Below are 16,383 nucleotides of genomic sequence, written 5' to 3' on the forward strand. Positions count from 1 at the left end.
TCCACTCTTAACATTCACTGTAATGTGAATCTAGTGGGGGCTGTTTTCAAAATCAGCATATAAGGTGAAATTTTTATATCATGAAAATCCCCAAGTCATGATTTCCAAGTGCTCCAACTGAGAACATAGGAAGGAAGGTCCATAGTCATTTCCAGGACAGTTTCTCTGAATGGAATAAAGGGCAGACTGGCTGAGTTCTTCCAGGTGTGTGTGGTTTTCAGAATACAATGTGCATCTGTGATCCAAACCAAGTCCTCCCCCTGCTCCCTATTACACCATCAGGTCTTAGATGTACAGGTATTTTAACCTAACTGGTTTTTGCAACAAAAGTCTTGCTGTACCTTTATTATGTCATTACTAAATGAAGCAAAATGAATAATCTTAAGCAAATTGTTCACCTTTTAGAAATCGATAAACAAAAGCCTAGAAATAGCTTTTCCAGTGTACTTGATGAAGTGTTGTATTGGCTTCCATCTAGTCTAGGAATAAGAAGAAAACCTGCCTCGGGGACCTCTGCATAACTCGCTGGTGGCCACATCTGCCATTACAGCTATATGGACTTCTCTGGGAAGAGGGAGCCAAGAAGCTGAAACTCGGAGCCCTATCCTCTAAGGAGTGGACAGGCAGGTGACTATACCTTGCATAGGAGTGTGACATTATTATTCCTTAATAGCACCTGGAGGTCAGTGTTCATCCTGAGTACTTAAGTGAGCACTCCTGGGACTAGCCATGGGCACCAGCTTCCAAGGTAATTTGAGTCATCAAAACAGCCCTGTCCCAGCCCCAAATAAAAGTCCTGTAGGCCTGACCTGTGGTGGCACAGTGGATAAAGCGTCAACCTGGTATGCTGAAGTTGCTGGTTCAAAGCCCTGGGCTTGCTTGGTCAAGGCACATATGGGAGTTGATGCTTCCTGCTCCTCCCCACCTTCTCTCTCTTTCTCTCTCAATCTCTCTCTCTCTTCCCCCCCCCCTCTAAAATGAATAAATAAAATCTTAAAATGCTAGCCTGACCAGGCAGTGGCACAGTGGATAGAGCGTTGGACTGGGATTCCGAGGACCCAGGTTCGAGACCCCGAGGTTGCCAGCTTGAGCGTGGGCTCATCTGGCTTGAGCAAAATAAAAAAAAATGCTCACCAGCTTAGACCCAAGGTTGCTGGCTCAAGCAAGGGGTTACTCGGTCTGCTGAGGGCCCGCGGTCAAGGCACATATGAGAAAGCAATCAATGAACAACTAAGGTGTCACAACGAAAAACTGATGATTGATGCTTCTCATCTCTCTCCGTTCCTGTCTGTCCCTATCTATCCCTCTCTCTGACTCTCTCTGTCCCTGTAAAGAAAAAAAAAAAATCTTAAAATGCTTGATGTAAGGTATTTTTTTAAAAGTCCTGTAAAGGAAGTATTAGTGCCATGTTTCAGGACCAGAAGGTTCAGAGACGCTAACATCCCAAGATCCCAGCTAGCATTGGGGAGATGGAGCTTGGACCCAAGCTGAATCCGATCGCTGGGATTCCCAGCCATACCATGCAGCCTTGGCCTTGGCGAAAGACGAACCTCATAAGAAAGGCTATCTCTGCTGTGAACGCAAAGACGTGAGCCCCAGTCTCTAAACCAACACATACTTGCCCTGACTCAACGTTTCCAAATGACACTCGTTTGTAGCCGCCTTCATCATTTTTGCCACATCTGCCTAAGAACTGCTTGATGGACTTAGGACATTTCAACTCCCCTTTTAAAAACAGAAAACTCTACAAAACAAAATAAAGACAACCAACATAATTTGCCATTTAATAAAAACCTTCATTCATAAAAATAAATACAAGACAGACAAAACAATATACTAAAATTTTCTCACCTGTAATTGCTTGTTGAAATCTGTGAGCCTGACACTTGCTCTGTTTGTTAAAAAGGAAAATCACTCTTGACCAGGTAGCTCAGTTGGTTAGAGCATCGGCCCAGGCAAGACAACGAATTGGATGAGCCTATGTCCACCTAGCATGGATCTGTTACCTGATGCATGCTGGTGGCACCAGATGACAAGTCAAGAGAGCTCTGGCTCAGAGTGCTCCCAGGGAAGTCTTTGTGACTACCTAACTCTCCTGGCTTTAGACTGCTTTTTTATGAAATAAGAGTCTCACTGGCAGATAATAGGAACTCCAACTAAGACTGGGCTTAATGAAGGGGACATGCTTTGGATACAGATACATATCTATCCTAAGAATCTCAGAACACTAGTTCAAAAGAATATATGCACCCCTATGTTCACTGTAGCATTATTTACAATAACCAAGATCTGGAATAGCCCAAGTGCCTATCAGTGGACAAGTGGATAAAAAAGCTGTGGTACATTTATACAGCGGAACACTACATGGCTGTGACAAGAAGGAAATCTACCTTTTGTGGCAGTGTGGATGGACCTGGAGATTATTCTGCTAAGTAAAATAAGCCAGTCAGAGAAAGACGAGTACCATATGATGTCCCCCATATGTGGGATCTAATGAACACAATAAACTGATGAACAAAACAGAAACAGAGGCATGACACGTGGGACAGATGGACAGCTGTCAGAGGGAAGGGAGGTTTGGGGACTGGATGAAAGAAAGTGTAGGGATCAGCCACAAAACATATACACACACCACACAGATGCAGACAACTGTGGCAACGGCCAGAGGGGAGGGGGTGGGGCAGGGTGGAGGTGGCAAAGGGGGGGGGGGGGGTAGGGACGCAAAGAGACTTGACTTAGAGCAAAGGGCGCACGATGAGGTGTGCAAATGGCATTTTTATTGCGTTTTTCACTTGAAACCTATATGATTTTGAGAACCAATATAACCCAATAAATTCAATTAATGAGAAAAAACAATAAATCTCCCTAGGAGCGAGAGGGGTATTATTAAAGTTCATGTCAGTCATCTGGAGCTGTGTTATCTAATAGTCTATCTATTAACCACATGTGCCTGTTCACATTATTCACTGCTCACAAATTAGGGGATATTTTATCGCTTCATATTCATTTTGAAATCTCCCCTAATTCTCACAAAAATTAGGAGATATTTTATCACTTCATATTCTTTTTGGAATATCCCAATTACAGTTAATTAAAATCAAATGAAAAATTGGTCACACTTACCACATGTCACATGCTCCACAACCACGTGCATGGCTGGTGGCTGGTGTGCTGGACAAAATTTCTGTCCAACAGCATGGCTTCCTAGATTTTTGTTTCAATGTTAACTGGTCGGCTAACAAAGCTCTCGGAGTTTCTCATTATAAATTTAACTTTTTATTGATAGGGATGACAAACGTTTTACAATGGAGTAAAGAAACATTGACATGAATTGCAGGGGGAGACAAACCAGTTTGGGGGTTTTTTGTCCCTCCCAGGAGAAGAAAGAATTTGTGTGTCTATCAATTACCTGCCATTTATGGAATTATGAAAGAGCTCTCACTGAACCCAAGTCAGAGAACACAGGAAGAGTGTGCAAGAAGCAGTGTAGTTTCCTATGGAAGTGTGCCTATTTCTTATGAAAAAGTGTGGCTTTGAGACTCATACTGAAATTTGTATAAAATAAAGCACACAAATCATTTCTGCGTATTTTCAAGGATCTACACAGAGGTAAGTACCTGTACGGCAGGTAGACTGAAAGGACACATGGCAAACGTATTAAGAGGCCGCCTGTGGGGGACAGGGCAGGACGTGCAGCTAGGAGATGACAGTGGGAAAAAATTAAAAACCACCTTAAACCAGACGAATGGTAGAGCGTGTCCATGGATGACTGTGTGTGCAGAAGAGGATGTTGACAGTTGCGGGTGGCTATGCACGGGTGGGGACGGGCTATCTGGGAACGCTACTGTCTCCAAAATTGCTGTGAACTTAAAACTGCTCTAAAAAGTAAAGTCTATTTTTCAATGGGAAAAAAAGGACATGCAGGTAACACGCTCTCCCCGAGTGGGGCAGGCTGCTCGGTGACATCAGCAAGTGCCCAGGTCCTCTGTCCTTTCATCCTGACACCCACAGGGTCACCTTCATCCCGGGCACCCTGGTGTTCATCAGGCACTTCCGTTCACCTTCCCGGAGAGGGTTCCCCCTCCCCCACTGTTGAACAAGACTCTTAAGCTCAGAGCCAACTGGCCCATTCCAGAGCAAGTTTCTGCGGCCAATGGCTCAGGCCAGAGCTACGCTGGTGAGTTGCTGAGCTAGTATTACCCTGATTGGCTGAGATCAGTCAGCCCCCCTCTCTGGTCCTGGGGTGGAATCAATTCAACCCGAATGAGAAACCAGCTCAAACCAGTTCCATACCAAACTCAGGAAGGCATGAGACAGACGGGGAGGCCATTACACTTTTCACACAAAACTTCGTCAAATATGGAAAACAGCAGGAAAGTGCAATTGTTACAACAGAGAAGAGATAGCAAATCCTCCTCTAAAAAAATCTCGACTGCTTTTCTTTAAAAGCACTAATCCCCAGGCCTAATGCATACTGAAGTCACAAAACCTGGCCATGCTGAGGCCCCTCCCCCAGACTCTGATGTAACTGGTCTACAGGGTGGCCCAGCTGATTCCAATGTGCAGCCAAGACTGAGACTCACTGTTTTAAAGACCCACCAGTGAACCAGGGCTACAGCACGAGCCTTCCCCTGGTTAACAGATTTGCTGCTAGTGGTTTCCTGGAAGACCTTTTTTTTCTATCTCCCCCTCCTCAACAAACACCCGTGGGACAGCCAAAAAACCCATCTCTACACTTGAAGATACAACTGGCCCTGGCTGGGTAGCTCAGTTGGTTAGAGCATCATCATAATACGCCAAGGTTCAATCCCCAGTCAGGGCACATAAAAGACTCAACCAACAAATGCATAAATAAGTGGAACAACAAGCCTACATGCAAGCTAATGTCCCCAAGGCTCCACCGTTCCCCAAGGCAACAAGACCTCGGGCCTGGCCACAGAAAACTCACCCTGGCTCCAGCCCCACAGCGGCCATACCAGACACACCAACAGAAGGAAAGCACATACCTTGTTCTTGGGGTGCTCCTGCCGGTTTCCAACCTCGCCCCTGCCTCGGGCCGGCTCTCCCAGAAGAGGGGTGCTACTGACACGCTGCTGTATTTATACCTGAACGGCTCCCTGGCAGACCCTGTGAGAAAGTCCTTCCGGGTGAAGGGGCTTGCCCCCAGCCTTCAGGCTGGGTTGGTTTGGTCCTTTAAGGGAACCAGACATTTATTTCGACCAAATACATCTGCCTGCTGCCTCTGCTCAACTCCTTCCTCAAACTCGCATCGTGTGTAGCCAGCAAAGCAGACCCACCAGGAGTCCCAGTGAAGAGGGCAGAGGCCAACTTTCGACCCCATGCATCCCCAAGGCCTTGCAAGCCTGCAATGCATCCAGTGCGGCCACTTATAAGAACTTTGAGGCTTTTAAACCCACAGTGAACCCGCAGGACTCACTGAGAGCTGTTTGGAGTCAGGGTTGCGCTGAATATCTTTCCAAACCCCAAGATGGTTGTGCTCTTGACCATAAGACAAAGTGGGATTTTGCTTTAAGATGGGGGGGGGGGGGGAGATGCCTTGATGCCTCCACCTGCCTGGGTCAACAAGTCCTCCAACCCTCTTCTCTGATGACTCCCCGATCCACCAGGAGCTGGAGCTTTAGTCACTGGACACTGGGTTTTGTCAAATGTTTTTTCTGCACCTACTGAGGTGATTGCATGGTTTTTTTTACCTTTATTAATACAGCACATGTTACATTGATTTTCAGATGTTAAACTAACCTTGCATTTCTAGGAGACCCCACCTAGTCACGGTACGTAATCCTTTTTATAGGTTGCTGAATCCAGTCCGCTAATATTTTGTTGAGGACCTTTGCATCTACAGTGTGTCCGTAAAGTCATGGTGCACTTTTGACCGGTCACAGGAAAGCAACAAAAGACGATAGAAATGTGAAATCTGCAACAAATAAAAGGAAAACCCTCCCAGTTTCTGTAGGATGATGTGGCAGTATGTGCGCATGCGCAGATGATGACGTAACACTGTGTATACAGCGGAGCAGCCCACGGCCATGCCAGTTGAGATGTGGACAGTACAGAGGAAAGTTCAGTGTGTTCTGTGGCTCGCTAAATTCGAATCCATGACCAAAGTGCAACGTGAATATCGGCGAGTTTATAACGAAGCGCCACCACATAGGAATCACATTACTCGGTGGGATAAGCAGTTGAAGGAAACTGGCAGTTTGGTGGAGAAACCCCATTCTGGTAGGCCACCAGTCAGTGACGAGTGTGTAGAGGCTATACGGGATAGCTACCTAAGGAGCCCTAAAAAATCTGTGCATGAGCCCACATCGAACTGCACTGAATAGGTATGAAACTAGGAGAGTTTTCATACCTATTCATACCTAGGACACACTGTATGTTCACAAGGGATTTGGTCTGTAGTTTTCTTATGATAGCTTTGTCTGACTTGGTATCAGTCACTCCCAAAAGAGCGTGGAAAGCACACATTTCTATAATGAGACCACCCCACCCCGTCCCCCTGGAATCTGAAAGTGGGGCACAGAGTTGCTTGAACTGCAAAGACCATGCAGCTGCCCGCGCTGCATTTCTTCACATTCCCCAAATTCTGGGAGTAAATTCTCCGTAGTTCCTAGGATCTCACATGCAAATGCCCACAGGGGCCGGGCAGGTGAAATCAATTAGTAAAATTATTTGGAGACAAAGAAACCTAGAAAGTGCAGGGCCCCTCCAGAAGGCACTCAGCTGTAGCTCCCTGCTGCCCTGTGAGGACAGGAGCCCAGCACTGCCCGATGGTGCCCACATTCGAAGAGGAACGGAAAATCCAGTTCTTTATTGGCACTGTCCAAATGTTCACCTGCTGACCACTAATTTTAACTAAATGCTTTGAATAGTTAAACACCAAATTAAAAAAAATACACAAAAGTACAAGAGAAAAGTCCACTTCTCACCCAAAACAGATAGATTACTCATTGTTCTCAAATTACTTCTCCCAGAGAACTTCGATGGCTTCCTTCTGCACACAGATGGTGGCATATCACGGATATTTTTATGCACTTTGGCTTTCTTAGCTTGGTGATATTTCTATGCCGATTCATAAAGAATTCCTAGTTCATTTTTACAGGTTCGGGGGCTCCCATCTATCCATGTATGCACGGGCATGCTATATACCTAAACCAATCCGAGTAACAGACACTGAGGTGCTTCCCAGTCTTGCTATTTCAATTGCGTGGCGAGTCCCATGTTCCATTCATTGTTTCTCTTGTGTGTATGTTGGGAGGCTAGATCCCTAAGGGTGGACTTAGTAGTTCAAGGTGGTTACACATTTCTTTTTTTTTTTTTTTTTTTAAATTTTTATTTTATTTATTCATTTTAGAGAGGAGAGAGGGAGAGGGAGAGAGAGAGGAGAGAGAGACGGGGGGAGGAGCTGGAAGCATCAACTCCCATATGTGCCTTGACCAGGCAAGCCCAGGGTTTCGAACCGGCGACCTCAGCATTTCCAGGTAGACGCTTTATCCACTGCGCCACCACAGGTCAGGCAGTTACACATTTCTGATGTTGACAGTACAGTCCACGAACCTCCATGAGAGTGGTTTCCCTAACAATATAAGAGAATGAATGTTTCTTCAAAATTTCATTGATGGTGTCTTAAAAAAATATTTCATTTTGTCAGCCTGATGAGTAAAAACTGAGTAATTTCAATCTTCTTTCATATATATTGGTACAGAGGGTAGCTGACTAGCTTTTCAAGTGTTTAAAAACCCTTCACGGCCCTGGCCGGTTGGCTCAGTGGTAGAGCGTCGGCCTGGCGTGCAGAAGTCCTGGTTCGATTCCCGGCCAGGGCACACAGGAGAAGCGCCCATCTGCTTCTCCACCCCTCCCCCTCTCCTTCCTCTCTGTCTCTCTCTTCCCATCCCGCAGCCGAGGCTCCACTGGAGCAAAGATGGCCCGGCCGCTGGGGATGGCTCCTCGGTCTCTGCCCCAGGCGCTAGAGTGGCTCTGGTCACAACAGAGCGACGCCCCGGAGGGGCAGAGCATCACCCCTTGGTGGGCAGAGCGTCGCCCCCTGGTGGGCATGCCGGGTGGATCCCGGTCGGGCGCATGCAGGAGTCTGTCTGACTGTCTCTCCCCGTTTCCGGCTTCAGAAAAATACAGAAAAAAAAAAAAATAATAATAATAATAAAAGCCTTTCACATTTTCTGCAAAATGCCTGAGCATCTCCTTTGCCCATTGTTCTATTTTTTCCTCTTGTTTATCTGTAGGGGCTGTTTATATATTAGGGAGATGAGCTCTCTATGAGCTGCAAATATATTTTCCCTGTTTGTCATTTGTCTTTTGAATTTGCTTAGAATTTTGTTTTATGATTTTAAAAAAAATATTTATTGAATTTACAGAGAGAAGAAAGGGAGGTGGGGACTGAGAAGTATCAACTCATAGTTGCTTTACTTTATTTGTTCATTGATTGCTTATCATATGTGCCTTGACTGGGCAAGTCCAGGGTCTTGAACCAGTGACCTCAGTGTTCCAGGTAGATGTTCCATCCACTGCACCACCACAGGCCAGGCTTGTTATTTTTTTTTTCTTTTTTTAAATTATTCTTTTTTATTTATTCATTTCAGAGGGGAGAGAGAGAGAGAGAAAGGGGGGAGGAGCAGGAAGCATCAACTCCCATATGTGCCTTGACCAGGCAAACCCAGGGTTTTGAACAGGTGACCTCAGTGTTCTAGGTAGATGTTCCATCCACTGCGCCACTACAGGTCAGCAGGCTTGTTATTTTTTAAAAAGGTTTTACTTACTGATTTTAGAGAAAGGAAAGAGAACGTGGTGGGGGGGGGGGGGGTGCAGGAAGCATCAATTCATAGTAGTTGATTCTTCTCCTATGTGCCTTGACTAGGCAAGCCCAGGGTTTAAATACTTTATTGGTTTTACAGAGACAGGAGAGAAAGGGGAGCATGGAATGGGAAGTATCAACTCATAGTTGCTTCATGTTAGTTGTTCATTGTTTGCTTGTTGTATGTGCCTTGACCAGGGAAGCCCAGGGTTTCGAACCAGCAACCTTGGCATTCCAGGCTGAAGGTTTATCCACTGCACCACCACAGGCCAGGCAAGCCCAGGGTTTAGAATCAGTAACCTCAGTATTCTATGTTGACGCTTTATCCACTGTGCCACCACAGGTCAGGCTTGTGATTTTTTAAAAATTTATTGATTTTAGAGAGAGATGAAAGGGGGAGGGAGGGAGGGAGGAAGGGAGGGAGGGAGGGAGAGAGGGAAAAACATGAACTTGATGTTCCACTTATTTATACATTCATTGGTTGATTCTTGTATGTGCCCTGACTGGGGATTGAACTTACTGCCTTGGCATATTGGGACAATGCTCTAACCAATTGAGCTATCTGGCCAGGGCTAGGATTTCTTTTTTCAGTTGAGTTTTCTGTTTATTTTTTGCCATTCAGAGGATAGATACATATGCAATTTCATCTAGCTTTTAATGCCTTCTGGATTTTGTATTATTCTGTGAATGTTTCTGCCTCCTCATAAATTAATTTTTATACATTTAGCTCCTCTTTAATCCACTTGGAATTTTAGAACTGTTCCTGGCATACAGAGTGAGGTATGGAACTCACTTTTTCACCAGATGGTTACCCAGTTGTTTCAACATGAAAACAATTTAAAAACGGTTCGGGGCAAAGCATACATTTCTGTCAATCCTGGGGGCCACCATCTTGAAACCTCTTGCTTTGACAGACATGCAATGCTGTGGGGAGGTAACAGGCTGAAGGCCTTTCTCCCGGCGTCCCTAACAAGAGCCGCAACAGAAAGTAAAAGATCGCCCTTTCCTAGGCTGCAAAGTGACCCTTGCAACGGGCTTGGAGACCTGCTCAAGTCAGTACTTGAAGCTTTCATTTACTTGACAGGAGGAAGTTGGGCACTTGTGTTAAAGGGGACGCCTGTCAGGTCACCTGGCACAAGGACAGGGCTTCCAGAATTCCAGTAGCTTGAAGGAACCGAGGTTGGGGATTCCTGGTAGGCTGTGTCTGGCCTTCCATCCCCCACGTGTCCCCAAGTGTCCCTAGCAGTTTTTTGTTTGGCACTGCAACCCCCAGGGAACTTGGGAATGGCTGATCCTAGTTCATTAGCCACCATTTTCTCATAGCTGTCCTCATTCAACCTCACTGACTTGGAGGGGGGCGTAAAAGAATCCAGGGACAGCCTGCCCTGTGGTGGCGCAGTGGATAGAGCCTCGACCTGGAACGCTGAGGTTGCTGGTTTGAAACCCTGGGCTTGCCTGGTCAAGGCACATATGGGAGTTGATGCTTCCTGTTCCTCACCCTCCTCTCTCTCTCTCTTTCTCTCTCTTCTCTGAAATGAATAAATAAAATAAAAATAATTAAAAAAAAAAGAATCCAGGGACAGCAAAACCTGGAGAGAGCTAGCTGGACCTCTGGCAGCTCTCACTCATGACTTGCTCTTCCTCTGAAATGTAAGGGCCGCTCCTGAGTCACTGCTGTTGAGGCCCTCGAGTGCCACTGGTGCAACCAAGAAACATAGCACACAGCCCTGCCCCCACCTGCAGGTGCCATTATTCACTGCATTTTACTGAGGAGGAAGCTGGGCTCAGAGAGGGTAGGCAACTAGTCTAGGGTCACACAGCTGAGGCAGGCAGGGGATGATGGCTGACCTCAGAGCCTATAAGCTCTTAGCCTCAGTCCTGTGGGTCTCTATTTTAGGGCACTCAAGTTGCTGAGGCTTGATCACATGACACTGCCTTTCACCCCTTCCTGGCCCGGGGTTCAGGCTCTGGAAGAAGAGAGGAGCCTCGGCTTCTGCAGCAATCAACATATACTTGGCCATCTAGAGACTGGTGTCCTCACTGCTTGTCTAAAAAATTAACTTCCCATCGAATCCATGCTCTTTCTGAGCAGACTGGGGAACAGTGAGTAGCTAAGCTTCCTTCATTAAAAACAGTCCCGATCAATACGACCCAGCAGCGAGAATTAACGATCCGCACCTACTCAGGGACACCCCCCAGGCACAGTGCCAGCTGGGGAGCCAGACGCAGAGACAACCCACTATATCCACTCTCCAGTCGCCCTCCCGCCCATGGGGACCAGGAGCCTGCAACACCGTCTGCACTGTTAGCTGTCAGGCCGGGGCGCCCAGGGGCAGGGAGCGCAAGGGGCTTCTCATGCTGACCACGTTTGTTACTGCATCTGGGGACGGGTCAACAGATGCGTTCGGTTTGTGAAGCCTCAGTGAACCATACACATCAGTGTACCTTTCTGTATATAAATTAGACTGCTATAATTTAAATTAATTCATAAAATGTTTAATTAAAAATTATACAAGTTAGCCTGACTGGTGGTGGTGCAATGGATAGACTGTTGATCTGGTACACTGAGGTCCCAGAGTCAAAACCTGAGGTTTCCAGCTTGAGTGCAGGGTCACCAGCTTGAGTGTGGGATCATAGACAAGACCCCATGGTCACTGGCTTAAGCCCAAAGATTGCTGGCTTGAGCAAGGTGTCACAGGCTTGGCTGGAGCCCCTGGGTCAAAGTACATATGAGAAAGCAATCAATGAACAACTACAGTGAGGCAACTACTGGTTGATACTTCTCATCTCTCTCCCTTCCTCTCTCTCTCTCTCTCTTTCTCAAAAAAAAAAAAAATTATACAAGTTTACAAGTCATCTCCACAAAAAAATGTCGGCTCAAAGGGATCCACCTTTATCTTTTAATCCCAAAAATTATCCTAAAATTGGCAAGACTAAACTTTTTCCTTTGCTGCTATCTTGCCTGATTCATTAAGTTAGATTTTCTCAAAATTCTAGTGCAGGTCTGCAGTTCAGACACATGTACGTGTTTGTGTATGTGTGTGTGTGTGTGTGTGTGTGTGTGTGTGTGTGTGTGTTCTCTTGGTTCTGTGAGGGAATCCAGAAAAACTAGAAATATTCATTACTAAAGTGTGGAATCAGGACTTTCAAGATAATAGCAGGGAACTCACCTGTATGACAAGAAATTAATGCAAACACACCTTTGAAGATCAGGGAAGTACTAAAGACCTCTGCATGTCATGTCTGCTGGGGATCTTCTTTATTTAAAATTTTTTTTATTATTGATTTGAGAGAGAGAAACATTGATTTGTTGTTCCACTTATTTATGCATTCATTGGTTGATTCTCCTAAGTGCCCTGACCAGCAATTGAACCTGCAACCTTGGTATATGGACGATGCTCTCACCAACTGGGCCATCCGGCCAGGGCCCTGCAATAGATCTGAAGGCCCGAGCTGCACCCCTGGCAGGTGCGGGCCAAGGGCTTTTTCAGGGGATTTCAGGGCTTGCCCAAGCGACAGGGGCCGCCTTAGAGGAAACATTTACAGGGTAAAAGGAAACTGATCACCCCTCCCCTGACCCCGTTCCCACACCCAGACTACACGTGACCTCTTGACACCTTTATTGACATGATTCCCACACCAGTGGAGTTTGCAGCCAAACCAACAACAGTGACGGACCTGGAACCACACAGCCCTCTGGGCCCGCGTCAGTCCCCCGTGATACCCGGGCAAAGCCCTGCCCACAGAAAGTCCCCGCTGTCCCTTAGGCATGGTGGCTCATCAGAACTGACCACCAGCCACTGATGGAAAATGCCTTGTTCAGCTCCTCCCTGACGCACCGCCACAGACAGGTTCCGACCACTCCTCCATACTCCATGGTGTCACAGGAAGCGAGGGAGGAAATTCGGCAAACAAATCATCAATAGCAATAAAAACAGAAGAAACCCAAGTGACCGTACAGAGAGAGAGAGGTTCACTTCCCAGTGTTCCCAGTGGCAGGACCATGATGCTCACAGACCGTGACGGCAGCCGAGGGTCTGGGCCGCTGCCACCCCGGCGTCCGCAGGGAAATAGTCCGCGGTCCTATACAACGTGGGCAGCTCGAACGTCGGGGGTGCCGGCGTAGACAGTTTCTGGAACGACAGAAATGGGACGCCCTATCAGCCATGTGACTCCGCTTGTTTCGGGACCCAAGACTCCATGGTGCTTTGGCAGCTCTGCCTGGGAGAGCTAAAGCCAGCGCAGCGCGTGAGGGAAGGGCCCTCACACCGCGCACGTGGGCACAGGAAGCTCTGCAGTGTTCCCAGGAGTCGGGCCCAGCAGTCCACCCACTCAGTCCCCGCTCAGCCCACTCTGGCTCAGCCCACCTGGAGGATGCTGGGGACCCCAGCCTTTGCCACCCCATCCCCTTCTCTCCCGGCACCTTCCTGGGCTGTGCCCTACCCCCACGAATTGGACACAAGTCCTCCAATAGCCACTGGGAAATAGCCACGGCATACATCTCACGGCCTGGGGGAAGCGATGGGGGGTAACCCACAGCTTTACAATCTCCTCACCCCGTTTCTCCTGAGAAGTGGCACACCGGCCAGTGTCATACAGAAAACACAACATTCAAGTGAATAATGTCAGTTCAAAGACCAGCTCCCTCGTCCTGACACATGGGTTGGGGGCCAAAGAGCATCTGAGATGCTGAAAAGACAAGTGTAGGGCCCAGGCAAGGGGAGGGGCCCATGTGGGTCCCCAGAGGCCAGTGACCAGGCCAGGCCAGAGCCAGTGTCCCGGCCTGGCTCAGTGGCCTCTCCTGGGGCTGCCAGGCCTCATCCGGATCCCGTTCTTCTTGAAATGGTTCTACCAACAAAGACGGGGCTTTTGCCTCCTCCCTCAGGAGGACAGGCTTCCAAAAAAAAGGAGGAAAATCAATCTAATTGTGAAGGAATCAAGAAGAACTGGTCAGAAGAGACTTTTAGCAGATTTATAGAATGGTGTGTTGAGATCCAGCGAGATCTGATACAAGAAAGGGTGACATCTTCCTCGTGGTGGAGGGGAACATCATGGCTGTATTCAGAAAGCAGGGAAAGCAGATGCAGGAAGAGTGAGCCCAGCCAAGGGCCCCGTGTGTCACGAGAGAGCTGCCGCGTGTACACTCAGAAAGGAAGTTCTCCCCAGGAACCCACAGGAGCTCGCAGAACAAGCCTGGAAGGCGGGAAGAAAGGCTGTGAGGGCTGGTGGCTCCACCCTGGCCCTGGAGCACGCCCCCGACACCATCTCCACAACATGCAGAAGAGTGGGAGAGTGACTCACGCTGGCTGGAGAACTGGACGGATATCCACCAGGAAGGGATGGCCCATGATGAGCCAGGGGCCTGGAATGTGGCCTCTTCAGCCCCAAACGCAGCTCTAGGGCGTGGGTGGGTATGTGCTGTTTCTGCCGGTCCAGCCTCCACTTCCGGTTCCGGTATGGGCATCCTGATTTTCCTGGGGATCCCTTGGGCCAGTGCCCCAGCCCACCCTACAGCAGAAGGAGCGGTGAGAGGAGGCCTGACCCCCCCCCCAGCAGTGGTTGGTCCAGGGGTGAGCATGTGACCCAAGCTGGGCCAATGAGAAGCAGCTTTGGGACTTCTGCTATTGGGATGGGGATGTTCCCACCTCCACCCAGGTTGCTGTAAGGGTGGGTCATAAGCCTGAGGACCACTTCTGCCATCATACTAGGGAACCTCCCTGAGAAGGATCCCAACACAGGGAAGCAGAGTTGGGAGACAGAGCAAGACAGAGATCTGACGGTATAATTTGAGCACCAGAATCCAGTTTTGCCTGAGGCTAGAGTGCCCCCGGGACTGTTCCTGTTCCCGAGCCATGGGGTTCTCCTTGCGAAAGCCAAGCCGACCTGGGTTGCTGTCACTTGCAACCAAGGGTTCTGCTTAAAACAAGTAATAAACCCACAGTAGTGCCAGCGAGCGCCTGGAAACCAGTTCTTGAATCAGCAGGTGAGGGCCCATCTGTGAGGCTGAAAATAGCCCGACACCCCAGATGCTGTTGGGAGAACAGACCATTCCCCGCAGGCCAGGCCCCAGCACAGAAACCCAGATGCTGTGGAAACCCAGCCATCACGCCCATTTCCCTCCCAGCAACCTGCAGTGAACGGGCCCCTCCCCATCTCAGAGGCCACAGGCACCCGGGGACCACGGGGCCGGGGTCCCCTCAGGCACATCACCCCATAGGGCTCCTGCCACTGACTCCACTGCCTGAGGGCAGAGCAGCAAACCTGAACCCTTGAGAACCCCTCAGGGGACTTCAGAAATCTCCACCTCCTACCCCTCAATCTACAGCTGCTCCTAAAGTCCCTTCTAGGGGCGGCCAGGTAAACAAGGGTCGCCCAGCTGGGGTTCACGCCCAGCCTGCAGGCAGGAATGTTCCGCCAGCCTGGGATGAGACCTGAGCCCGGAGGCCTGGAAACCTGACAAGGCAGCAGGTCCAGGGCTCAGCCACGCCCCCTACCTCCCAGTCACCCTAGTCCCCTCCCCCAGCTCAGAGCCCACTGCCATCCTTAGCAACAGGGACCTCTGGGGCGCCAGGCCTGGCCCACACTCCCCATCTTACTCACTTCCACCCTGGGCGCCCGGGGTTCCCAAACACGCAGCCCACACGCCAGAGGCACATGTGCTCATGGTTATTTAAAATGGAATTAACTGCAAACATTTCCCAGGAAACCAGACTGCCAGCTTCTCTTGGAAAATCAGATGACCTGGTCACTCAGGGCCTACAGTCCATTGGGGCCCCAGGTAGCCGAGCCGAGCAGTGCTGTCCTGAGGGTCACAGGCCCCACAGGACCACCTCACCATTGCCACAGCCTGCTGCTTCTGGCCGATGCCTCACTTGGCACCCCCTGCAATCTGCACCCGCAAGCAGCTCCTGTTCTGGCTGGTGTAGCATGTTTTTCCAGAAATCCCCCACAGCCCCTTGTAAGTCCTGGCCCCTGTATCTCCCTCCCAGGAAACCCCAATTGCACAGCCCTGATCTTGGCTGCTATCTGTTCAGGCCAAGGTCAGCAAACTAGTTCTGTGAAGGGCCAGATAGTAAGTATTTAAAGCTTTGCAAGCCCTGCAGTCTCTGTCACAACCACTCAACTCTGCCCATGTAGCACAAAAGCAGCCACAGACAATATGTAAACGAATGGACATAACTGTGTGCCTATAAAACTTTATTGACAAAGACGGTGGCAGGCCAGACTAGGCCTCAGGCAGTAGTTTGCCCCCGAATTAAATCTGTCTTCCTAAATACAACAAGAACAACAAACTCTTCCCTGTATCTCTCACATAACTGGGCACTGAGTGACAGGTGAGCAGACATAGGCTGCAGGACTCAGGGCCAGGCCTGCCTTGCTGACTGTCCCCAGGCCTGAGTGGTATTGGGCCATCACTGCCGCTCCAGCCTGTCCTGGCTCAAACAGCATCCTTGACCTTTCTTTAAGGAAGCAGGCCACACTGCTGTCCCACTCATGGACCAGTTCTGAGGTCCCACAGGGTGGCCCCAGGGGGTCTGAGGCCCCAGGCCAACCAC

The 16,383-nt window shown here is 48.9% G+C and overlaps 1 protein-coding gene across 1 annotated transcript in view; it reads right to left on the bottom strand.

Annotated features, from left to right (window-relative positions):
• Positions 1 to 12,430: 12,430 nt before the first annotated feature.
• BCAS4 (breast carcinoma amplified sequence 4) overlaps positions 12,431 to 16,383 on the bottom strand; it is a 52,778-nt gene continuing 48,825 nt past the window's right edge. Inside the window, 1 exon segment of the mRNA XM_066387503.1 lies at positions 12,431 to 12,960. Coding sequence (XP_066243600.1) covers positions 12,838 to 12,960 — 123 coding nt within the window. The 3' untranslated portion in view covers positions 12,431 to 12,837.

This window comes from Saccopteryx leptura, chromosome 5 (assembly GCF_036850995.1).
Source record: "Saccopteryx leptura isolate mSacLep1 chromosome 5, mSacLep1_pri_phased_curated, whole genome shotgun sequence".
In the NCBI taxonomy this organism is placed as follows: domain Eukaryota; kingdom Metazoa; phylum Chordata; class Mammalia; order Chiroptera; family Emballonuridae; genus Saccopteryx; species Saccopteryx leptura.